This window comes from Entelurus aequoreus, linkage group LG14 (genome assembly GCF_033978785.1).
Source record: "Entelurus aequoreus isolate RoL-2023_Sb linkage group LG14, RoL_Eaeq_v1.1, whole genome shotgun sequence".
Classification (NCBI taxonomy): domain Eukaryota; kingdom Metazoa; phylum Chordata; class Actinopteri; order Syngnathiformes; family Syngnathidae; genus Entelurus; species Entelurus aequoreus.
In genome coordinates, this window is record NC_084744.1 from 29,797,792 (window position 1) to 29,823,308 (window position 25,517).

The 25,517-nt window shown below is 38.0% G+C and overlaps 1 protein-coding gene across 2 annotated transcripts in view; it reads right to left on the reverse strand.

Moving 5' to 3' along the window:
- Nucleotides 1–11,209: 11,209 nt before the first annotated feature.
- The window catches only part of zbtb41 (zinc finger and BTB domain containing 41), a 41,566-nt gene continuing 27,258 nt past the window's right edge, over nt 11,210–25,517 (reverse strand). For both annotated transcript variants that reach the window (XM_062069566.1, XM_062069567.1), the window contains exons 6-11: nt 25,041–25,170; nt 24,866–24,961; nt 24,685–24,791; nt 18,333–18,438; nt 18,155–18,243; nt 11,210–13,918 (exon numbers count right to left, since the gene is read on the reverse strand). In XM_062069566.1, coding sequence (XP_061925550.1) covers nt 13,320–13,918; nt 18,155–18,243; nt 18,333–18,438; nt 24,685–24,791; nt 24,866–24,961; nt 25,041–25,170 — 1,127 coding nt within the window. In that variant the 3' untranslated portion in view covers nt 11,210–13,319. The remainder of the gene's footprint in view (nt 13,919–18,154; nt 18,244–18,332; nt 18,439–24,684; nt 24,792–24,865; nt 24,962–25,040; nt 25,171–25,517) is intronic.

The window sequence follows — 25,517 nt, forward strand, 5'->3', positions numbered from 1 at the left end:
TGTTACATCAACGTGGCTTCATAGTAAAAGAGTGCGGGTACTAGACTGGCCTGCCTGTAGTCCAGACCTGTCTCCCATTGAAAATGTGTGGCGCATTATGAAGCCTAAAATAGCACAAGGGAGACCCCCGGACTGTTGAACAACTTAAGCTGTACATCAAGCAAGAATGGGAAAGAATTCCACCTGAGAAGCTTCAAAAATGTGTCTCCTCAGTTCCCAAACGTTTACTGAGTGTTGTTAAAAGGAAAGGCCATGTAACACAGTGGTGAACATGCCCTTTCCCAACTACTTTGGCACGTGTTGCAGCCATGAAATTCTAAGTTAATTATTATTTGCAAAAAAATAATAAAGTTTATGAGTTTGAACATCAAATATGTTGTCTTTGTAGTGCATTCAACTGAATATGGGTTGAAAAGGATTTACAAATCATTGTATTCCGTTTATATTAACATCTAACACAATTTCCCAACTCATATGGAAACGGGGGTTTGTACATACTTGCATTGTTTCGTAGTGCGGAGTGTTCTAAAAGCCTCATCAAGTGAAATGACTCAAAAAGAGAACACTGCTCGGAATGATAAACATGAACATTTAAAATCTGGAAGGCATCAAATCAAGCTCACAAGAAGAAGTTGAATGGTGCGGACACGTTTGTTACTGCATACTTTCTAATACGCTTTTGCCTCGGAGACTTTGTATGTGTGAGTAATATGCAACTACTTGTTTATATTGGGGGGAAAAATGTGCTGTTTTACACTGCAATATTGTTCAATCATTATTACTTATGTCTAGCTTGTGCGCTTAGCTGTTGTGTAGGTGCGAGCTCCTGGTAGCCTATAGACTAGCATGTTGACCTTTTGTAAATGACTTCACTAAAATAGAAGAAAACAACAACTTTGTGTGCTTATTGGAGGACATTTCATATTTAATTCTACTCCTTTTCCATGTTAATTACTGCTCATTCATTCCCACATGTCCATGTTTAAGTTTAGTTCACTTCCTGTGTGGGAAAAAAGAAGGTATGAAAACAAAAAATTCAAGTACAATAATTCCAACGATTACATTAGTACATGTTAGAATAATTGTTTCTAAATTATCACAAAAGCTTTGTATTACATTGAGTTCCTGGCCGGGAGACGGGAGCTGTCTTTGGGGCCTACCAGGAGGAAGGCTCGTAAAACTCCACCGTGACTTCAAAGCGGACAGATGGCAGGATCTGCCCAATTTCCAGACGAACTCTTTTTGAACTATTTTACGACCTCTTCTTTTGAACTGTTCGGTAACCAAAAGGCAACGCTGTTTACGACCCACTTCCCTCTGAAAGCGGGTATGGGCAGGTGGTGGGAGAAAGTCAAATAAAGAAGGAGGAGTACAATCTTTTGGCAGAGCGTGGGTGACACTGTAAGATGTTACAGGTCCACCTTTTCTCCTCAATATTGAGTCCAAATTGAAGTCTGCCTCTGTTTGATTCTTTGCCTCTTGTCTTGTTTAATAGATGTCATCAGTGTTTGAACCTGACAGTACATAGTTTCACATTTATTATTTAATATTTGTGCCACATGGAAATGTACAGCTTCACAAATTGTATTCTTATCAGTATGGCTATTTTGATTCTAAGACTAACCTGTCTTACTTGCTGATAGAACAACTTCATTATTTTTAATAACTATTTTGTTGAGACAAAATGTTGAACTAATTTGACTTACAAAAACCCCAAACCAGTGAAGTTGGCACGTTGTGTAAATAGTAAATAAAATAAAAAAAATACAATGATTAGCAAATCCTTTTCAACCTATATTCAATTGAATAGACTGCAAAGACAAGATATTTAATGTTCCAACTGGTAAACTTTGTTATTTTTTGAAAATATTAGTTAATTTGGAATTTGATGCCTGCGACATGTTTCAAAAAAGCTGGCACAAGTGGCAAAAATGACTGGGAAAGTTGGGGAATGCTCATCAGCTTATTTGGAACATCCCACAGGTGAACGGGCAGATTGGGAACAGGTGGGTGCCATGATTGGGTATAAAAGCAGCTTCCATGAAATGCTCAGTCATTCACAAACAAGGATGGGGCGAGGGTCACCACTTTGTCAACAAATGCGTGAGCAAATTGTCGAACAGTTTAAGAAAAACCTTTCTCAACCAGCTATTGCAAGGAATTTAGGGATTTCACCATCTACGGTCAGTAATATCATAATACAATTCAGAGAATCTGGAGAAATCACTGCATGTAAGCAGCTAAGCCCGTGACCTTTGATCCCTCAGGCTGTACTGCATCAAAAACCGACATCAGTGTGTAAAGGATATCACCACATGGGCTCAGGAACACTTCAGAAAACCACTGTCAGTAACTACAGTTGGTCGCTACATCTGTAAGTGCAAGTTAAAACTCTCCTATGCAAGGCGAAAACCATTTATCAACAACACCCAGAAATGCCCTCGGCTTCGCTGGGCGTGAGCTCGACTAAGATGGACTGATGCAAAGTGGAAAAGTGTTCTGTGGTCTGACGAGTCCACATTTCAAATTGTTTTTGGAAACTGTGGACGTCGTGTCCTTCGGACCAAAGAGGAAAAGAAGCATCCGGATTGTTATAGGCGCAAAGTGGAAAAGCCAGCATGTGTGATGGTATGGGGGTGTATTAGTGCCCAAGACATGAGTAACTTACACATCTGTGAAGGCGCCATTAATGCTGAAAGGTTTTGTATGTTGCCATCCAAGCAATGTCTTTTTCATGGTCGCCCCTGCTTATTTCAGCAATTTGTTACAACAGCGTAGCTTTGTAGTAAAAGAGTGCGGGTACTAGACTGGCCTGCCTGTAGTCCAGACCTGTCTCCAATTGAAAATGTGTGGTGCATTATGAAGCCTGTTGAACAACTTAAGCTGTACATCAAGCAAGAATAGGAAATAATTCCACTTCAAAAATTGGTCTCCTCAGGAAGAAGAGATTGCTAAATATATTGAAAATCTGTTTAGGTTTTGTAGGTTTCATCAGTTCATGTGATCTGCTATAGATGTAAACAAAATGTATGCAATCAATCAATTTCGGACAAATACGATTTTTTGATTTGATAGTTCAACAATCACCAGAAAATCAGGTGTATACCTTTAAGTGTCTGTGCAATTTGAGCAAGATAGGTTAAAATAACAAGGCCACCACCCAATAGAAAACGTATTTAGGTCCTGGCCGACTAAAAGGTTTGCGTGTATTAAAACACGTGCAAACTCGAGAGCGCATGCAAAGCTGACGTATTAAGCTTGTGCTTAAATGAGCAAAAATCCATTTAGTGCAGATGTGTCTAAACTTTTGGGATAAAGAAAACTGACCAGGGGCCGAAAGCCGACTGCAGGTGAAGTAATTATATGTAAAAAAACGTGTGTGTGTTCTTGTATTTCTACCCTACTTGAGACACCGACAAGGAAAAGTACCTTCCATATGAAAACCGGTGAACAATTTAGGACCGGAATTATGGTCCCAATGCAAATCTCATTGGCACCCCTGGTGGTGAAATCTATCAAAATTAGGGTGGTCCCAAAGAGGAGGGATTTTTCAAAATTGATTGTGTGTCGGTCTATAAAAAAATGGGAGCCATTACCTCCCTGCTTGGCACTCAGCATCAGGGGTTGGGATTGGGGGTTAAATCAATCAAAATGATTCCAGAGCGCGGCCACCGCCGCTGCTCACTGCTCCCCTCATCTCCCAGGGTGTGGAACAAGGGGATGGGTCAAATGCAGAGAGTAATTTCCCCACACCTAGTGTGTGTGTGTGTGACTATCAGTGATACTTTAACTTTTAAAAGTGCTCCCCTTCTGGCCAACATATGAAATAACAAGTGTGTGTAAGGAATTTAAATGCGCCCCCTTTGGCCAAAATTAATTTAAATTTTTTTTTAAAAAAAGGAATATGTATACAGAGACATACTGTAATAACTTGAAGTAAACAATGAAGATTAAAAAACAATTACAAACAAAAAATTCGAAAAAAACCCAACAAAACGATTAGTTAAAAAGCTTACCGTATTTTTTGGAGTATAAGTCGTACCGGCCGAAAATGCATAATAAAGAAGGAAAAAAACATATATAAGTCGCACTGGAGTATAAGTCGCATTTTTTGGGGAAATGTATTTGATAAAAGCCAACACCAAGAATAGACATTTGAAAGGCAATTTAAAATAAATAAAGAATAGTGAACAACAGGCTGGATAAGTGTACGTTATATGAGGCATAAATAACCAACTGGTATGTTAACGTAACATATTATGGTAAGAGTCATTCAAATAACTATAACATATAGAACATGCTATACGTTTACCAAACAATCTGTCACTCCTAATCGCTAAATCCCATGAAATCTTATACGTCTAGTCTCTTACGTGAATGAGATAAATAATATTATTTGATATTTTACGCTAATGTGTTAATCATTTCACACATAAGTCGCTCCTGAGTATAAGTTGCACAAACCATGAAAAAAAAGCGACTTATAGTCCGAAAAATACGGTATATATTATTAATGTTGTAAATGCCAATCTTTATATATCTAGAAAGGGTGGTCCAAAAGAGGTAGGCATTTTTCGGAGGTCACAAGAAGGTAAGAAATACAAGAAAGTGTGTGTGTATGTATGTATGTATGTTACTTATATATCGCCTCCTTTAAGTGTTATAATCAATCAGAAATATCAAGCAGCTAAAATGCGGCAATCATAGATACCATATTTTTCGGACTATAAGTCGCAGTTTTTTTTCATAGTTTGGCGACTTATACTCAGGAGCGACTTATGTGTGAAATGATTAACACATCACCGTAAAATATCAAATAATATTATTTATCTCATTCACGTAAGAGACTAGACGTATAAGATTTCATGGGATTTAGCGATTAGGAGTGACAGATTGTTTGGTAAACGTATAGCATGTTCTATATGTTATAGTTATTTGAATGACTCTTACCATAATATGTTACGTTAACATACCAGTTGGTTATTTATGCCTCATATAACGTACACTTATTCAGCCTGTTGTTCACTATTCTTTATTTATTTTAAATTGCCTTTCAAATGTCTATTCTTGGTGTTGGCTTTTATCAAATACATTTCCCCAAAAAATGCGACTTATACTCCAGTGCGACTTATATATGTTTTTTTCCTTCTTTATTGTGCATTTTCGGCCGGTGTGACTTATACTCCGGTGCAAGTTATACTCCGGTGCGACTTGTACTCCGGTGCGACTTGTACTCCGGTGCGACTTGTACTCCGGAGCGACTTGTACTCCGGAGCGACTTATACTCCGGTGCGACTTATATATGGGTTTTTTTCTTCTTTATTATGCATTTTTGCCCGGTGCGACTTATACTCCAGTGCGACTTATACTTTGGTGCGACTTGTACTCCGGTGCGACTTATGCTCCGGAGCGATTTATACTCCGGTGGGACTTATATATGTTTTTTTTCTTCTTTATTATGCATTTTTGGCTGGTGCGACTTATACTCCGGAGCGACTTATACTCCGGTGCAACTTATGCTCCGGTGCGGCTTATACTCCGGTGCGACTTATATGTTTTTTTTTTCTTCTTTATTATGCATTTTTGCCCGGTACGGCTTATGCTCCGGTGCGACTTATACTCCGGTGCGACTTATACTCCGGTGCGACTTATGTATGTTTTTTTTTTCTTCTTTATAATGCATTTTTGGCCGGTGCGACTTATACTCCGGAGCGACTTATACTTCGGTGCGACTTATGCTCCGGTGCGACTTATGCTCCGGTGCGACTTATACTCCGGTGCGACTTATACTCCGGAGCGACTTATACCCCGGTGCGCCTTATACCCCGGTGCGACTTATGCTCTGGTGCGACTTATGCTCCGGTGCGACTTATGCTCCGGTGCGACTTATGCTCCGGAGCGACTTATACCCCGGTGCGACTTATACCCCGGAGCGACTTATACCCCGGTGCGACTTATGCCCCGGTGCGACTTATACCCCGGTGCGACTTATACCCCGGTGCGACTTATACTCCGGTGCGGCTTATACTCCGGTGCGACTTATATATGGGTTTTTTTTCTTTTCTTCTTTATTATGCATTTTCGCCCGGTACGACTTATGCTCCGGTGCGACTTATACTCCAGTGCGACTTATACTCTGGTGCGACTTATACTCCGGTGCGACTTATACTCCGGTGCGACTTTAATGTGTTTTTTTTTTCTTCTTTATTATGCATTTTTGGCCGGTGCGACTTATACTCCGGAGCGACTTATACTCCGGTGCGACTTATGCTCCGGTGCGACTTATGCTCCGGTGTGACTTATACTCCGGAGCGACTTATACTCCGGAGCGACTTATACTCCGAAAAATGCGGTATGTATATATTATTAATGTTGTAAATGCAAATCTTTATATATCTAGAAAGGGAGGTCCTAAAGAGGTAGGCATTTTTCGGAGGTCAAAAGAAGGTAAGAAATACAAAAAAGTGTGTGTGTGTGTATGTATGTTACTTATACATCGCCTCCTTTAAGTGTTATAATCAATGAGAAATATCAAGCAGCTAAAATGCGCCAATCATAGATAAGTGTGGAGAGAGTGTTTTGCATTGCTGTGGATTTAAATGTGTGTAGTTTTGAATGATAAACGGTGCTTGAATGTTTAGTTTTTGTATAAAATCCACCAAGTTCAGTGAGCAGGTTGTGTAATTTGCGACCATGTATGTTGATTTGTGTGTGTGTGTCATTAGTGGGGAAGCTTGTTTGGACTGAGTCAGATTAAGTCAATTCTGTGCACGCTTCAAAGTACAATTCCCGGTTATTGACCTGATGTACTTATCTTATCCACAAATGGCGACTGTTAGACTATCACATCTTTCAACTGAAACTGGACTTATAAAACTGTAACTTTGTTTTCATGAATATGCAGAATATACACAAGCCCACAATACTAATGCAAAATCACTCTAAGGCCGTGTTTTTCAACCACTAGGAGATGATCTAATTTCACCTATTTGGGTTAAAAATATTTTTTGCAAAGCAGTAATTATAGTCTGCAAATGATGTGTTGTTGTTGAGTGTCGGTGCTGTCTAGAGCTCGGCAGACTAACCGTGTAATACTCTTCCATATCAGTAGAAGGTGACCAAAACCGGTCACCTTTTTTCAAACATTATCTCCTCTGAGCGCGTTCGTCGTGTCGGCTTCAAACTAGCACAGGAGCACTGGCAAAAATTGCGCTCTCATAAAAAAACCCAACCCCAAAACACAAAATTGCGCTCTAGCGCCCCCTAGGAAGAAAACACAGACACAACTGCTCCTAGGAAGAAAACTCAAGACAAAACTGCTTGTAACTTCCAGTAGGAATGTCTTAGAGACATGAAACAAAAACCTCTATGTAGGTCTCACTTAGACCTACATTTCATATATTGACAACCCCCAGCAAAAATCAACAGGAAAGTTTGCAATTCCCCCTTCAAAACAAAAGTTTTGTAAAAACCGGTCACCTTTTTTCAAACATTATCTCCTCTGAGCGCGTTTGTCGTGTCGGCTTCAAACTAGCACAGGAGCACTGGCAAAAATTGCGCTCTCATAAAAAAAACCCAACCCCAAAACTCAAAATTGCGCTCTAGCGCCCCCCAGGAAGAAAACACAGACACAACTGCTCCTAGGAAGAAAACTCAAGACAAAACTGCTTGTAACTTCCAGTAGGAATGTCTTAGAGACATGAAACAAAAACCTCTATGTAGGTCTCACTTAGACCTACATTTCATATATTGACAACCCCCAGCAAAAATCAACAGGAAAGTTTGCAATTCCCCCTTCAAAACAAAAGTTTTGTAAAAACCGGTCACCTTTTTTCAAACATTATCTCCTCTGAGCGTGTTTGTCCTGTCGGCTTCAAACTAGCACAGGAGAGAGATTGAACCCTTCTGATTAAAAGTGACGAAAGAGTTTTAATTACTGCTCCGGTTTGGATTAGATGTGCCGTCAAAGTCGGTCCCGTCCATCGCTGCTTGCAGCTTTAATTCTTTACAGCGGGAGGCAGCGTGCAGGTAAAAAGGTATCTAATGCTTAAACAAAAAATAAACAAAAGGTGAGTGCACCTAAGAAAAGGCATTGAAGCTTAGGGAAGGCTATGCAGAACCAAAGTAAAACTGAACAGGCTGCAAAGTAAACAAAAACAGAATGCTGGACGACAGCAAAGACTTACTGTGGAGCAAAGACGGCGTCCACATTATACATCCGAACATGACATGACAATCAACAATGTCCTCACAAAGAAGGATAAAAACAACTGAAATATTCTTGATTGCTAAAACAAAGTAGATGCGGGAAATATCACTCAAAGGAAGACATGACACTGCTACTGGAAAATACCAAAAAAAGACAAAAAGCCATTAAAATAGGAGCGCAAGACAAGAACTAAAACACTACACACAGAAAAACAGCAAAAAACTCCCCTCTAGGCGACCTCTTCTTTTAACTGTTTTGTATCCAAAGGCAGTGGCTGTTTACGACCCCCCTCCCTTTAGAAACAGCTGTTGCCATGTAATCAGGGAAAGTCCAAATAAAAGAGGCGGCGTACAATCTTTCTTCAGAGCGTGGAACACTGTGCAAGGGTACAGGTGCACGCGTTTCTCCTCATGGAGCCAAATTTAATTCTGTCTCTGTTTAATTCCTTGCTTCTTGTCTTGTTCAATAGATGTCATCAGTGTTTGAACCTGACAGTATACACACAAAAACGTAATCTGCAAAAGTGCAAAGGTGGCAGCACCACTTTTTGCACTTGTTATCGATTGTACACGCCATCTTAGGTGATCACCCACAACCGGCCTACTAATAGTACGCGCAATTTTATAGTTTCCACACGTTATTTTGCATGTGTCGTTTTTAATCTTATTAGATGAGGCCCTCGGAGGTTAACTTTGCAAATAGCTGTCCATAAGTCATCGATACTTTTCCTAATAGGGGGCGCCAGTCATAAGTATTATGCCCTGACTTTGATCAGTAACATCTGATTTAAGGCTGCGGCTTTCGATTATTTTGGTAATCAAGTAATCGATTAGTTTCTTCGATTAATCGGATAAAACACACTTACAGCTTCAATGCACATTTGAGGTAAAATAGTTGAAATAAAAAACGATTTTCTGCGAACATTCATTCTTTTTTGTCGAATAAATCCACATAATCATACAGGGACATGTTTTTTTTAAATAATTATTTTTATTATTTTTTTAAGACATGTATCTCGTGCGCACGAGAAACTTTTTATAGTTATATAAAACATTTTTTTTTTAAAGTTTTTATTTTTATTTTTTTAGACATGTATCTCCTGCGCACAAGAAACTTTCTCGTGCGCACGAGATACATGTCTAAAAAAAACAAACAAAAAAAAAACAACATTTATTTTATTTTTTTATAAAGTTATATAAAAAAAATTTAAATTTAATTTTTTAAATTTTTTTAGACAGTATCTGGTGTGCACAAGAAACTCTCTCGTGCATACGAGATACATGTCTAAAAAAAAAAAACTAAAAAAAAAATAAATTTTTTTTATTTTTATAACCTTCTAAAAAGTTTCTTTGCGCACGAGAAACTTTTTATAAAGTTATATAAAAAAAAAATGTGTAATTATTTTTTTAAATTTTTTTAGACATGTATCTCCTGCGCACAAGAAACTTTCTCGTGCGCACGATACATGTCTAAAAAAAAAAACTAAAAAAAAAAAACATTTTATTTTATTTTTTTATAACTTTAAAAAAAGTTGCTCTTGCAAAAAAAAAAAAAAAAAAAATTATAAAATCCCCCCCCCCCCCCCCCCCCCCCCCCCCAATGTCCTTTTAGGGGCTCCGTATAATCAAGATTAAAATTGCACTTTTAACACGTGTGCATTAATAAAAAAAAGCTAAAATCTCTGTTGTTCGCCGCCACACATCACGGCACCCCACTGTTGCTCTAGTCTGCGCCCGATTGCAGCGGCCGTGTGGGAACTAGGTCCGCGTATTTAAAGTTCCGGGCATTCCTCTTAGGCCAGATTTTCATCTTTTTTTTTTTAGTTTCACTCAAACAGTTAATAATATTTATAATGTAAATCAAATTCATTGATTAATCGTTGCAGCCTTATACTGATTGAACTGTCGAGTGTTGCGTTCTGGGTCAGGGCACAGAAACAATGGTAGAGTGCGTTTAGCAAAGGTAGCATCCCTGAACAAGTACCGTGTTTTTTTGGACTATAAGTCGCAGTTTTTTTTCATAGTTTGGCCGGGGGTGCGACTTATACTCAGGGGCGACTTATGTGTGAAATTATTAACATTACCGTACAATATCAAATAATATTATTTATCTCATTCACGTAAGAGACTAGACGTATAAGATTTCATGGGATTTAGCGATTAGGAGTGACAGATTGTTTGGTAAACGTATAGCATGTTCTATATGTTATAGTTATTTGAATGACTCTTACCATAATATGTTACGTTAACATACCAGTTGGTTATTTATGCCTCATATAACGTACACTTATTCAGCCTGTTGTTCACTATTCTTGATTTATTTGAAATTGCCTTTCAAATGTCTATTCTTGGTGTTGGCTTTTATCAAATACATTTCCCCAAAAAATGCGACTTATACTCCAGTGCGACTTATATATGTTTTTTCCCTTCTTTATTGTGCATTTTCAGCCGGTGTGACTTATACTCCGGAGCAACTTATACTCTGGTGCGACTTATACTCCGGTGCGACTTGTACTCCGGTGCGACTTATACTCCGGTGCGACTTATACTCCGGAGCGACTTATATATGTTTTTTTTCTTCTTTATTATGCATTTTCGCCCGGTACGACTTATACTCCATGCGACTTATGCTCCGGAGCGATTTATACTCCGGTGCGACTTATATATGTTTTTTTTCTTCTTTATTATGCATTTTTGGCCGGTGCGACTTATGCTCCGGAGCGACTTATACTCCGGAGCGACTTATACTCCGGTGCGACTTATACTCCGGTGCGACTTATGCTCCGGAGTGACTTATGCTCCGGTGCGACTTATACTCCGGAGCGACTTATACTCCGGAGCGGCTTATACTCCGGTGCGGCTTATACTCCGGTGCGGCTTATACTCCGGTGCGGCTTATACTCCGGAGCGGCTTATACTCCGGTGCGACTTATATATGTTTTTTTTTTAATTGTTTTTTTTTTTAATGCATTTTCGCCCGGTACGACTTATGCTCTGGTGCGACTTATACTCCAGTGCGACTTATACTCCAGTGCGACTTATACTCCGGTGCGACTTATACTCCGGTGCGACTTATATATGTTTTTTTTTCCTTCTTTATTATGCATTTTCGGCCGGTGCGACTTATACTCCGAAAAATAAGCTGCTTTTGACAATAATTGTTGTCCCTTTTTGCAAGAATACTAAAGCATCTTAAATGTCATTTAGATAACCTATACGGTAAATTCCGGACTATAAGTCGCTACTTTTTTTCCCTACACTTTGAACCCCGCGGCTTATAAAACAGTGTGGCTAATTTATGGATTTTTCTTTGCTAAAGCGAATAGGTTTCATTAAAAACATGCATGTGTTATTGTTTGTGCTATGGTGCCATTTTTTTGGATGTGTTTGCTCACTGCGGGTGCTGCTGGGTGAATGCCTACAAGTGTTTCCTGCTGTTTAAAGCTATGAACCGGAAGTAGAAGTGTTGTTCCGTCTTCTCATCGTCCATAGCGTTTCTACTCGTGTGGATTCTTCATTCATCAACGTTGTAAGTTTTACAATATAACTAAAACAATTCATACCGTATTATTTTGGATTATAAATCACAGTTTTCTTCATAGTGAAAAAAATATAAGTCGGGGGGTGCGACTTATAGTCAGGAGCGACTTATGTGTGAAATTATTAACACATTACCGTAAAATATCGAATAATATTATTTATCTCATTCACGTAAGAGACTAGGCGTATATCAGCAATCGTCACACACACACGTCAACCAATAAAAATTTGGCGGGGGCGGGTCATGGCAGAAGTGCATTGTGAAAAAAAAAGATGCTACCTGCTGCTACTTCCGTACCTGTGAAAATGGATCATTTCAACATTGGCGGTAACTTATAAAAACTGAGAAGGGCTGAACAAAAGTGGCACCGAAAAGGAAATCATATACTGCAGGTTACCAGCTGGAAGTAGTGAAATATGCAGCAGAAAACGGCAATCGAAAAAGAAAGTTTGGAGTAAGCGAGAAACTTGTAAGGGACTGACAAAAAATGTATCTATGTTTTTTTCCTTCTTTATTATGCATTTTCGGCCGGTGCGACTTATACTCCGGAGCGATTTATAATCCGAAAAATACGGTACTTACTAAATCGTCCAATGTGTGATGTCTGTAAGAGAATTTTCATGCATATCGTAATGTAATCAAGCTAGCGTCGTTAACATTAGCTATCATTGCAATGGCATTCTTTTGGTATTGTTTCAGTTGCACACATTTTTCAGTAAATTTACCAAGACGTCACCGTGGAGTTATTGACTCTGTTTAGCTGATTGGAGAGCTAGCTTACGCAGCTAGTGGGTCCATGACGATGACTTCTGTTTTGTTTGAGCAGCCGTTTTACTGCCGTGTCACCATACTTGCCAACCTTGAGACCTCTGAATTCGGGAGATGGGGTGGGGGGGAGGGGGGTTGGTGGTAGCGGGGGTGTATATTGTAGCGTCCCGGAAGAGTTAGTGCTGCAAGGGGTTCTGGGTATTTGTTCTGTTGTGTTTATGTTGTGTTTATGTTGTGTTACGGTGCAAATGTTCTCCCGGAATGTGTTTGTCATTCTTGTTTGGTGTGGGTTCACAGTGTGGCGCATATTTGTAACAGTGTTAAAGTTGTTTATGCGGACACCCTCAGTGTGACCTGTATGGCTGTTGACCAAGTATGCCTTGCATTTACTTGTGTGTGTGTAAAAGCCGCATATATTATGTGACTGGGCCGGCACGCTGTTTGTATGGAGGAAAAGCGGACGTGGCGACAGGTTGTAGAGGACGCTAAAGGCAGTGCCTTTAAGGCACGCCCCCAATATTGTTGTCCGGGTGGAAATCGGGAGAAATTCAGGAGAATTGTTGCCCCCGGGCACTGAAATTCGGGAGTCTACCGGGGATAATCGGGAGGGTTGGCAAGTATACGTGTCACAGACATTGTTTGGAAACAATGAAGGTGTGTAAATAAACATTTTAAAAATATTTCTGTGTAAATAACTAATTTCACAATGTATATAACTGCGACTTGTATGGGAAAAAATTAGCATATGGTCAAATGCAGTGGGTGCGGCTTTTTTTTTCCCTGGACAATACGGTAATATTGTTTAAGTAATTGTAACTCTAACAACGTCCTCCATGGAGGAAGTCGACTCCAAACCGAGCAGCGTTCCTAAGTATGACTGCTCTCGGGCATCCAGCATCTGATCGGGCCTCATGGGGTGAACAATGTTGGCGGACTGTGGTGCGATGGTGTACTTCTCTAAAAAGGCCAGCTCTGTGGCGGACTGGTAGGCAGAGTTCTGCTGCTGCTGCTGCGCTTCAGGCTGCATGCTGTCGATGCCGTGCGTCTGAGCGGCGGTCCTGTGAGCGTCCAGTTGGCCACCTGCCATCTGGACGGGGACTAAGGTGACAGGGGCGCACACGTTGGTAGGTGCGTCGCCGGACTGCACCGTTGACTTCGGCTCTGCGCTAAAAGGATCCGGGCCCATCTTGTCCTGGCCGGGCGTTCCGAGGGGCGGCTCGGGCGAGCGGTTGCAATGCACGTGGTCCACGTGGTACTTGAGCTTGTCTTTCCTTTTGAAGGTGGCGTTGCAGTGTTGGCAGTTGAAAGGACGGTCGTCAGAGTGGATGACCATGTGCTTTGTCAAGGTCTTCTTGATCCGGAAGGTCTGGGGGCACTCTGGACATCTGAAGGGTTTCTCACCTGTCACAGAAGCATGAGATAACATGGACATCAAATACAGCCGATGCAGCATGGTTAAAGATGGAGAATATGGGTAGATGCACATAACTGGGAGGGAGAGGGGGGAGGGGGAGGGAGGGAGAGGGATAGAGAGAGAGAGAGAGAGAGAGAGAGAGAGAGAGAGAGAGAGAGAGAGAGAGAGAGAGAGAGAGAGAGAGAGAGAGAGAGAGGGGAGATGGATAGAGGGGGGATGGATGGAGAGAGAGAGAGGGATGATGGATGGAGAGAGAAAGAGAGAGATAGATAGATACATATATAGATAGATAGATAGATAAAGGGAGGGAGGGAGGGAGGGAGGGAGGGAGGGACGGAGGGAGGGATGGATGGAGAGAGAGAGAGAGAGATAGAGAGAGACAGAGAGAGAGACAGACAGACAGACAGGGAGGTAGGGAGGGAGGGAGGGATGGATAAAGAGAGAGATGGATAGATAGATAGATAGATAGATAGATAGATAGATAGATAGATAGATAGATAGATAGATAGATAGATAGATAGATAGATAGATAGATAGAGGGATGGATGGAGAGAGAGAGATAGAGAGATGGATAGAGAGAGAGAGCGATGGATAGAGAGAGAGAGAGAGAGAGAGAGAGGAGAGAGAGAGAGAGAGAGAGAGAGAGAGAGAGAGAGATACATAGAGAGAGGGGGGATGGAAAGAGAGAGAGAGAGAGAGAGAGATAGAGAGATGGATAGATAGATAGAGGGGGGGTGGATGGAGAGAGAGAGGGATGATGGGTGGGGAGAGAGAGAGAGAGAGAGAGAGAGAGAGAGAAATAGATAGAGGGATGAATGGAGAGAGATAGAGAGAGACAGAGACAGACAGAGAGAGAGAGAGAATGAGAGAGAGAGAGAGAGAGAGAGAGAATGAGAGAGAGAGAGAGAGAGAGAGAGAGAGGGAGGGAGGGAGGGAGGGATGGATGGATAAATAGACAGAGAGGGATGGATGGAGAGAGAGAGAGATAGAGAGATGGATAGAGAGAAAGAGAGAGAGAGAGAGATAGATGGATAGAGAGAGAGAGAGAGAGAGAGAGGGATGGAGAAAGAGAGAGAAATAGAGAGAGGGGGATGGAGAGAGAGAGAGAGATGGATGGATGGATAGATAGATAGAGAGGAAGGGATGGATGAGAGAGAGAGATAGATAGAGAGAGACAGAGAGAGAGAAAGAGAGAGAGAGGGAGTGAGGGATGGATGGATAGAGAGAGAGATGGATAGATAGATCGATAGAGAGAGAGAGGGAGAGAGGGATGGATGGATGGAGAGAGAGAGAGGGAAGGATGGATGGAGAGAGAGAGGGGGATGGATGGATGATGGAGAGAGAGAGAGAGTGAGATGGAGAGAGAGAGAGAGAGAGAGAGAGAGAGAGAGAGAGAGAGAGAGAGAGAGATTCGTGAGCCGTTGCGACAAGAAAAGGACATCCAATGGAATACAACCACCATAAAGACTATTCCTGCACTATTTGTACTATACGGACATCTGTACATAGATCTACCACAAACAGAGCATATACGTTCAAATACACTTGGAAAACTGCTGCTATTTTTAAGCCATCTTTACTTGAATGTATACATATATGCATCTTTATTTAAACGTTTTGCACAACTCTATAGTTTATCTTATTTTATTACTATAATGTTATATTTTAATTAGTCTTAACATTTTTAAAGTTGCAATGTGACACAGCTCTGTTCACACAGCTCTTTAGTATAGTAGACCTATATTTTAATTGTACATAGTTTTAATTTCAATTTCAATAGGTGCTTAAGTTTGATACATTTTAATTGTTTTGATCCTTACTTGAATGTATACATATGCATCTTTATTTAAATGTTTTGCACAACTCTATAGTTTACCTTATTTTATTACTTTTTATTATTATAATCTTATATTTTAAATTAGTCTTAACATTTTTTAAAGCTGTAATGTGACACAGCTCTGTTCACACACATCTTTAGTATAGTAGACCTATATTTTAATTGTACATACTTTTAATTTCAATAGGTGCTTAAGTTTGATACATTTTAATTGTTTTGATTGATTGTTTTAATGCTGGCTTTGGCAATGTAAACGTTTGTTTCCCATGTCAATAAAGCCCCTTTGAATTGAATTGAATTGAATTAAATAGATAGCGAGGGATGGAGAGAGAGAGAGAGAGAGAGAGAGAGAGAGAGAGAGAGAGAGAGAGAGAGAGATAGATAGATAGATAGAGAGGGATAGAGAGAGAGAGAGAGAGAGAGAGGGATGAATGGAGAGAGAGAGAGACAGAGAGAGAGAGAGGGAGGGAGGGAGGGAGGGATAGATAGAGGGATGGATGGAGAGAGAGAGAGAGAGAGAGAGATGGATGGAGAGAGAGAGAGAGAGAGATGGATAGAGAGAGAGAGAGAGAGAGAGAGAGAGAGAGAGAGAGAGAGAGAGAGAGAGAGAGAGAGAGAGAGAGAGAGAGAGAGAGAGAGAGAGAGAGAGAGAATTCACTGGTAATAAGGTAATATAGTTTTCTTCCGGTCCTTATTTTCGATGGGTCATAAACAATATCAATATTGACCAATATAAAACACTTATAACGTGATACAGTGTTCAGCCATTTTGCCCAGCCCTAATTCAAAGGTACAAATACGGTATATCTTTGCTCTTCTAATACTACTATCAATACTTATGTGATTACTGCAATTATTATTATTATTATATACATACTATAATATTATATTATTATATATTGTACCGTATTTTTCGGACTATAAGTCGCTTTTTTTTTCATAGTTTGGCCGGGGGTGCGACTTATACTCAGGAGCGCCTTATGTGTGAAATTATTAACACATTAGCGTAAAAAAATCAAATAATATTATTCAGCTAATTCACGTAAGAGACTAGACGTATAAGATTTCATGGGATTTAGCGATTAGGAGTGACAGATTGTTTGGTAAACGTATAGCATGTTCTATATGTTATAGTTATTTGAATGACTCTTACCATAATATGTTACGTTAACATACCAGTTGGTTATTTATGCCTCATATAACGTACACTTATTCAGCCTGTTGTTCACTATTCTTTATTTATTTTAAATTGCCTTTCAAATGTCTATTCTTGGTGTTGGCTTTTATCAAATACATTTCCCCCCAAAAATGCAACTTATACTCCAGTGCGACTTATATGTTTTTTTCCTTCTTTATTATGCATTTTCAGCCGGTGCGACTTATACTCCGGAGTGACTTATACTCCGAAAAATACGGTAAGTGTGGAGAGAGTGTTTTGCTTTGTCCCATCATGGTTGGGTTTTATCAAATAAATTTCCCCAAAAAATGCGACTTATATATGTTTTTTTCCTTCTTTATTATGCATTTTCGGCCGGTGCGACTTATACTCCGGAGCGACTTATACTCCGAAAAATACGGTATATATTATACAGCAATATAATATATTATAATAATATATCAGTATACACTACCGTTCAAAAGTTTGGGGTCACCCAAACAATTTTGTGGAATAGCCTTCATTTCTAAGAACAAGAATAGACTGTCGAGTTTCAGATGGAAGTTCTCTTTTTCTGGCCATTTTGAGCGTTTAATTGACCCCACAAATGTGATGCTCCAGAAACTCAATCTGCTCAAAGGAAGGTCAGTTTTGTAGCTTCTGTAATGAGCTAAACTGTTTTCAGATGTGTGAACATGATTGCACAAGGGTTTTCTAATCATCGATTAGCCTTCTGAGCCAATGAGCAAACACATTGTACCATTAGAACACTGGAGTGATAGTTGCTGGAAATGGGCCTCTATACACCTATGTAGATATTGCACCTAGAAGCTAATCTCACCTATGTAGATATTTGCAGCTAGAATAGTCATTTACCACATTAGCAATGTATAGAGTGCATTTCTTTAAAGTTAAGACTAGTTTAAAGTTATCTTCATTGAAAAGTACAGTGCTATTCCTTCAAAAATAAGGACATTTCAATGTGACCCCAAACTTTTGAACGGTAGTGTATATTATATAGTGTATATATAATGTGTAAATATTATATTTTATATCGCTACTATGGTACATTTTTAGTCTACTTTATACCTTTTGTTTATGCTCTGTTTTTGTGCCCTTGTGTGCATTATCCTTTCCATCCTTATCCTTTCCATCCTTTGTAACTGAGCTACTGTGTGGAACAATTTCCCCTGTGGATCATTAAAGTTTGTCGAAGTCTAAGTCTATTACCTGAGTGGGTCCTGAAGTGCATTTCAAGACTGGACTTTCCTTTAAATTCTTTCTTGCAAACCTCACACTGATGCATGGCCGTTTTATACCTACAAGACATACAGGAAAAAAGGGCGGTCACTGGCATTCATAGAACAAAGAATAATGCAAATATAATAAAGTCATCGTCACAACATACTTCTGCCACACTTTCTCCCCCAAGTGCACGCTTTTGTAGTGGACTGTTAAGTGGTCGTTGCGCCTGAAACACTTCCCACATTCTTCACACTGATGAGCTTTTTCACCTGAAATGGACATGTGTGACATTACATAAACATCCTTACGCCATTAAATGAAGAGAATATGACATAAACCAGGGCTATTGGACTCAATTGTACTGGGGGCCATGTTGGAAGAAAGCTTATGCCTAGTTCACACCAACGGCGCTTGCCGCCCTTTAAAGCGGCGAGCAAAGCGCCGTCATTTTTGTCAATTTTTCCACGAATATCCCGATCTCCGAAGTAATGTTATGCTTTGATACGCTCTGATACAAATTAGTTGCCGCTTTGGGGGTACGAATTACCGTTCCTCACGATTTGATGCCGCTTTGATATGCTTTAAATCACGTTTTGATACGTTTTATTACGCTTTATTGAACTTTATTATGCTTTGATGCGATCCTGACACTTTAAATCAGGCTCTGACACGATTATCAAGCTCTGTTGTGCATTGGAATTAATGTGTCATGAACATTATGAACATTAATTTGTAATAATGACTTTGAAATGTGATATTGTTATGTAATTATGTGCAATTTGGAAGATGCTGTGATTATTATTTTGTGGATTTGATGAATAAATTGCGTGTGCACACATAATATAATAAAAAAGAGAAATATGATAAACAAATAAGTAAAAAAAAATGTGAAAAACTCAGTATACTAAGTTTTCCCCACATTTTTTTAGATTTATCTATTTATTTTATTTCTCTTTTTGTTTTATTATATACAGGATAAAACACATAATGTAATAAAAAGAGAAATATGATAAACAAATAAGTAAAAAAAAATGTGAAAAACTCAGTATACTGTTTTCCACACATTTTTTATATTCATTTATTTTTTCAATTTCTCTTTTTTTTCCGTTATATTGTGTTTATTATTTATTATGTTTTATATTCATTTATTTTTTCAATTTCTCTTTTTTCCCCGTTATATTATGTTTATTATGTTTTATATTCATTTGTTTTTTCAATTTCTCTTTTTTTTCCGTTATATTATGTTTATTATTTATTATGTTTTATATTCATTTGTTTTTTCAATTTCTCTTTTTTTCCCGTTATATTATGTTTATTATTTATTATGTTTTATATTCATTTATTTTTTCAATTTCTCTTCTTTTTTCGTTATATTATGTTTATTATTTATTATGTTTTTTATTCATTTATTTTTTCAATTTCTCTTCTTTTTTCGTTATATTATGTTTATTATTTATTATTTATTATGTTTTATATTCATTTATTTTTTAAATTTCTCTTTTTTTCCCGTTATATTATGTTTATTATTTATTATGTTTTATATCCATTTATTTTTTTAAATTTCTCTTTTTTTTCTGTTATATTATGTTTATTATTTATTATGTTTTATATCTTCATTTCTTTTATTTCTTTGTCATCTTAATAAATATTTATCTTTCTTTTCTTATGCTAGTTGACAATAAAAGGCATTTCTTTTATTTTTTATATTCAATGCCACTAGTCAATATCACAGTCACTTCCTATTTGTAGTTGTAGGCTGGGGCCCGCGCTTTGAACCAAGATCTGTTAAGCTTTCCTACGCTTTGAGTCAAGCTTTGCTGAGCTTTGTCAGGCTTTGATACGCTCTCTGCGCTTTGTTCCATCCTTGACAGAGCGCCAAATTTTTTTAAACCGTTTAAAAAATTTTGGCGAACTTGCCGCATGTCCCGCTTCACTACAAGCTTTCCCACGATCCATTACGACCCTCATGCTTTAATCAGGCTTTGTTACGCTTTAACGCCGCTTTAAAGCGCCGTCAAAGAGCCGTTGGTGTGAACCTAGCATTAGGACTGGAGAGTTGGATTTCTCCCATCAATGTTATTCTCATTTTAAGAAGCAGACATTTGTTGCTGGGCAATTTCATTTGTCGGAATTAGAGATGTCCGATAATGGCTTTTTTGCCGGTATCAGATATTCAGATATTGTCCAACTCTTAATTACCGATTCCGATATCAACTGATACTGATATATCAGGGGTGTCCAAACTTTTTCCACTAAGGGCCAAACACAGAAAAATTAAAGCATGCGGGGGCCATTTTGATATTTTTCATTTTCAAACCATAACAAAATATATGGATTTTGTTTGTTTTTTACCTTTAGGGCTCCCGGGGACCATAAAGGGTCTAAGTCAGGGGTCACCAACCTTTTTGAAACCAAGAGCTATTTCTTGGGTACTGATTAATGCGAAGGGCTACCAGTTTGATACACACTTAAATAAATTGCCAGAAATAGCCAATTTGCTCAATTTACCTTTAACTCTATGTTATTATTAATAATTAATGATATTTACACTTAATTGAACGGTTTAAAAGAGGAGAAAACACGAAAAAAATGACAATTAAATTTTGAAACATTGTTTATCTTCAATTTCAACTCTTTAAAACTCAAAATTCAACCGAAAAAAAGAAGAGAAATTCTAGCTAATTCGAATCTTTTTGAAAAAATTAAAAAAATAATTTATGGAACATTATTAGTAATTTTTCCTGATTAAGATTAATTTTATAATTTTGATGAGGTTTTAAATAGGTTAAAATCCAATCTACACTTTGTTAGAATATATAACAAATTGGACCAAGCTATATTTCTAACAAAGACAAATCATTATTTCTTCTAGATTTTCCAGAACAAAATTTTTAAAAGAAATTCAAAAGACTTTGAAATAAGATTCAAATTTGATTTTAAAGATTTTCTAGATTTGCCAGAATAATTGTTTTGAATTTTAATCATAATAACTTTGAAGAAATATTTCACAAATATTCTTTGTCCAAAAAACAGAAGCTAAAATGAAGAATTAAATTAAAATGTATTTATTATTCTTTACAATAAAAAAAATAAATTTTACTTGAACATTGATTTAAATTGTCAGGAAAGAAGAGGAAGGAATTTAAAAGGTAAAAAGGTATATGTGTTTAAAAATCCTAAAATCATTTTTAAGGTTGTATTTTTTCTCTAAAATTGTCTTTCTGAAAGTTATAAGAAGCAAAGTCAAAAAATTAATGAATTTATTTAAACAAGTGAAGACCAAGTCTTTACAATATTTTTTAGGATTTTCAAATTCTATTTGAGTTTTGTCTCTCTTAGAATTAAAAATGTCGAGCAAAACGAGACCAGCTCACTGGTAAGTGCTGGTATTTGAGCTACTTTTTAGAACAGGCCATCGGGCTACTCATCTGGTCCTTACGGGCTACCTGGCGCGTTGGTGACCCCTGGTCTAAGTCTTTAAAATGTTAAAAACAAGTCAAATTATTTTTTTTAAATTTATATAACACTTACAGTAAATCTGTACAGTATATCAACTTTAGGTTGATATAAAGTTTAAAAAACAAAAAAGGTTGTATGCCTTTTCTGTCAAAGACAACTTAGTTTTTTATAATAAAACTGAAATATGCAGTATTTCCCCCACTGCCCAAAACATTCAGAAAGCAATGTTTGATGTGGGTAATTAGAGCCTTAAAAATATCAATAATGCAGGACACCATTGATTCATTATTCATTTTTGAGTAATCACAGTGAAAAGATAAATAAAATCCCATTAAATATATTTGGGATCCAAAAGGTGCCCCACTCAGAGTGATACATTTCTATTAGTTTTTTTTTAACTTTCAACACTTAAGTTACGAGCTCAACTTCAGATATATCTGTCGATTTTACGTTTGAACTATTGTTTTGTTGGTTTTATGCTCTTTTGTCAAATAAAATGTTGATGTTTTTGTATGGCAACCACACAATATATGCAATATTTCCCACATAAAACATTTTAAAGTGAAATATTTAAAATAATTGGAGCGTTGAACAAGTCAATAATTCATTATAACATTGATTTTTTTTTTTTTTGGAGCAATGGCAAAAAAAGAAAAAAGATAGACAAAAGAAAAGAAAAACAGCCTTCATGGCAGCTTTGTGTCAACATTGCAACTTTTTCTAGTTAGATTTCACCTAATTCCACTTTTTTAAATGTTTTTTTAATTTTTGCAATAGCATTTCTAGAATGTGTGGCGGGCCGGTAAACAATTAGCTGCGGGCCGCAAATGGCCCCCGGGCCGCACTTTGGACACCCCTGCGATATATACAGTCGTGGAATGAACACATTATTATGCCTAATTTTGTTGTGATGCCCCGCTGGATGCATTAAACAATGTAACAAGGTTTTCCAAAATAAATCAACTCAAGTTATGGAAAAAAAATGCCAACATGGCACTGCCATATTTATTATTGAAGTCACAAAGTGCATTATTTTTTTTAACATGCCTCAAAACAGCAGTTTGGAATGTGGGACATGCTCTCCCTGAAATAATCCTGATACCCACTACAACTATGGGAAACACTGTTAACTTTGACTTTCACAAAGTGCATTTTTTTTTTTTTTTTACAAACATGCCTCAAAACAACAGCTACAAAAACAATGAAGGCACACAGCTTCAGTCCAAAGTATACTATAAACTGGGCTCAATCTGCCCTGTTCTTAACGTATTCGTATGAGTAACAAAAATGTGCAAATAAAAACAAGAAAGGCACAAAAATAAAACACTGCTTTAGTCTAGACTAGTAGAAAACACAGCCATCCTTTAAAGTGCATGGGGAAAAAGGCACAAAACATAAATAAAACAGCTTCACTCAGTCCAGACTATTAGTCTATTTGTGCAACAGATGAAGCTCAAAGAGTGGGCTAATTATTTTTCTCCTTGTCATCACGTGTGAGAGGTAGATTTTTCTGAATGAAAACAAGCAACTGCAAGGGGTTCTGGGTATTTGTTCTGTTGTGTTTATATTGTGTTACGGTGCGGATGTTCTCCCGAAATGTGTTTGTCATTCTTGTTTGGTGTGGGTTCACAATGTGGCGCATATTTGTAACAGTGTTGAAGTTGTTTATACGGTCACCCTCAGTGTGACCTGTATGGCTGTTGACCAAGTATGCTTGCATTCACTTGTGTGTGTGAAAAGCCGTAGATATTATGTGATTGGGCCGGCATGCAAAGGCAGTGCCTTTAAGGCAGGGGTGTCCAAAGTGCGGCCCAGAGGCCATTTGTGGCCCGCAGGTCATTTTTTAACGGCCCCACGGCACATTTTAAAAATACGAATGAAAAAAGTTAAAAACATGATAAGTGGTATAAAAGAGCAAACAGGTGAAATGTAACAAGAAAATGTTGCAATGTTTACTCTAATAACACAAAGCTGCCATGCAGGCTGTTTCTTTCTTTGAAAAACAATAATGAATCAAAATCAATGTCATTATGAATTATTGACCTATTCAAGGCTCCAATTACGTCACATCTGAGATATTTTTGGGGAATATGTTGCATATTTTGTGTTTGCCATATAAAAAACTGAGCTGTTTTTTATAAAGAAGGGCCTAAAACGAACAAACGAAAAACATAAACAACAATAAAACGTATAATTGACGGATAGATCTGAAGTTGATCTCGAGATTTTTGTGTTAAAAGTAAACAATAAAAAAAAAAAAAAATTGAATTTATTTTTTAACACTATAATTATTTGGATCCCCAATAATTTTAGTGTGATTTGTTTTTAAGTGTCTTTGCTCAAAAAATAATAATGAATTAAAATCAATGTTGTTATGAGTTATTGACCTTTTTAAGGCTATAATTATTATATAATCTCAAATATTCCACTTAAAAATTTTATTGTGTGAAAATATTGCATATTTTGTATTTTTTCCATTAAAAAACTGGGTTTTCTTTGACAACAAGAGCATACACCTTAAATCTTTAAAACCGTTATATTGACAGATAGACCTAATGTTGATCTAGAGATTTAAAACTTGAATAATAATAAAAAATAATTAATACTGAATAATGACACATTTTTAATATTTTTTTGACCAAAACCCTTTAGGGTCCCCGGGATCAAGCCTGAGTGGAGGCCTAAATGTATATTTTTTATACATATATTGTATTGGTTTTTAAAATAAAAAATACAAAATGGCCCCCCCTTGCTTTGATTTTTCAGAATGCGGCCCTCGGTGGAAAAAGTTTGGACACCCCTGCTTTAAGGTTTCTGGCGCTCTGTACTTCTCCCTACGTCCGTGTACCACTCCGTACAGCGGCGTTTTAGTTATAAATTTTACTTTTTGAAACCGATACTGATAATTTCCGATATTACATTTTAAAGCATCTATCGGCCGATAATATCGGCAGTCCGATATTATCGGGCATCTCTAGTTGTAGGTATTGAAAATACTGCATTTTCATGCAAAGAGTACTATCATGTTAACGCGATCGGGAGTCAAACTACTATACCAGAGTGAATTTTCTGATGTTTGGTCAGGTGATCATGGCGTATGAAAGTCTTCCCGCATTGATCACACTCGTAGCGCTTGTCATCATGGTGGACTCTCAGGTGAAGCCTGCACAAGAGTAGCATGGAAAGGAAACGGCCGTTTCAGAACCGAAATCTCCTCTCAAGATCTCCTCGTCTTACCTATAGGAGCTGCCATGGCGGAAACTCTGTCCACAGATGCTACACAAGTGAGGCTTCTCGCCGCTGTGGATGCGCATGTGCTCCTTCAAGGTTGTCCTGAAAGGGGAAAAAAAAGTCAACTTTTCAATGGAAGGAGTCAGATGAAGGGAACATGATGGAGATGTAAAATGCAGACCTTTCCCTTACTGCTTTGCCACAAACAAAGCATGTCCACTTTCGCTTCCCTTCATGCGTGCATTCGATGTGCCTCTTTCTGTTGCCGGTGTCGTTGAACTGTCGGCCGCAGAACTCACACGGAAAAGGTCCTCAAAAAAGAAAAAACAAGCCGAATAAGGTTTTGCATTTGTTCACAACAGTGGAACCTCTAAAACAGGGGTGTCCAAACTTTATTACTTGGGGGCTGCATTTGGCTAAAAATGTGTACCTGCCCTGCAACCACATAACTTCCCCATCAGTGTTTCCCACACATTCATTTATTTGTGGCGGCCCGCCACGAAAGAATTAAGGCCGCCACAAAAAAAAATAATTTTTTAAATTTTTTTTTTTTTTGTCCTGTCCAGCTTCTCAGGCAAATCATATAGTTGATGTAGATGCCCATATCGGCTGTTCAGATTTACTTTACAAAAGAGAAGTGTAGGATCAAGATTTTTGG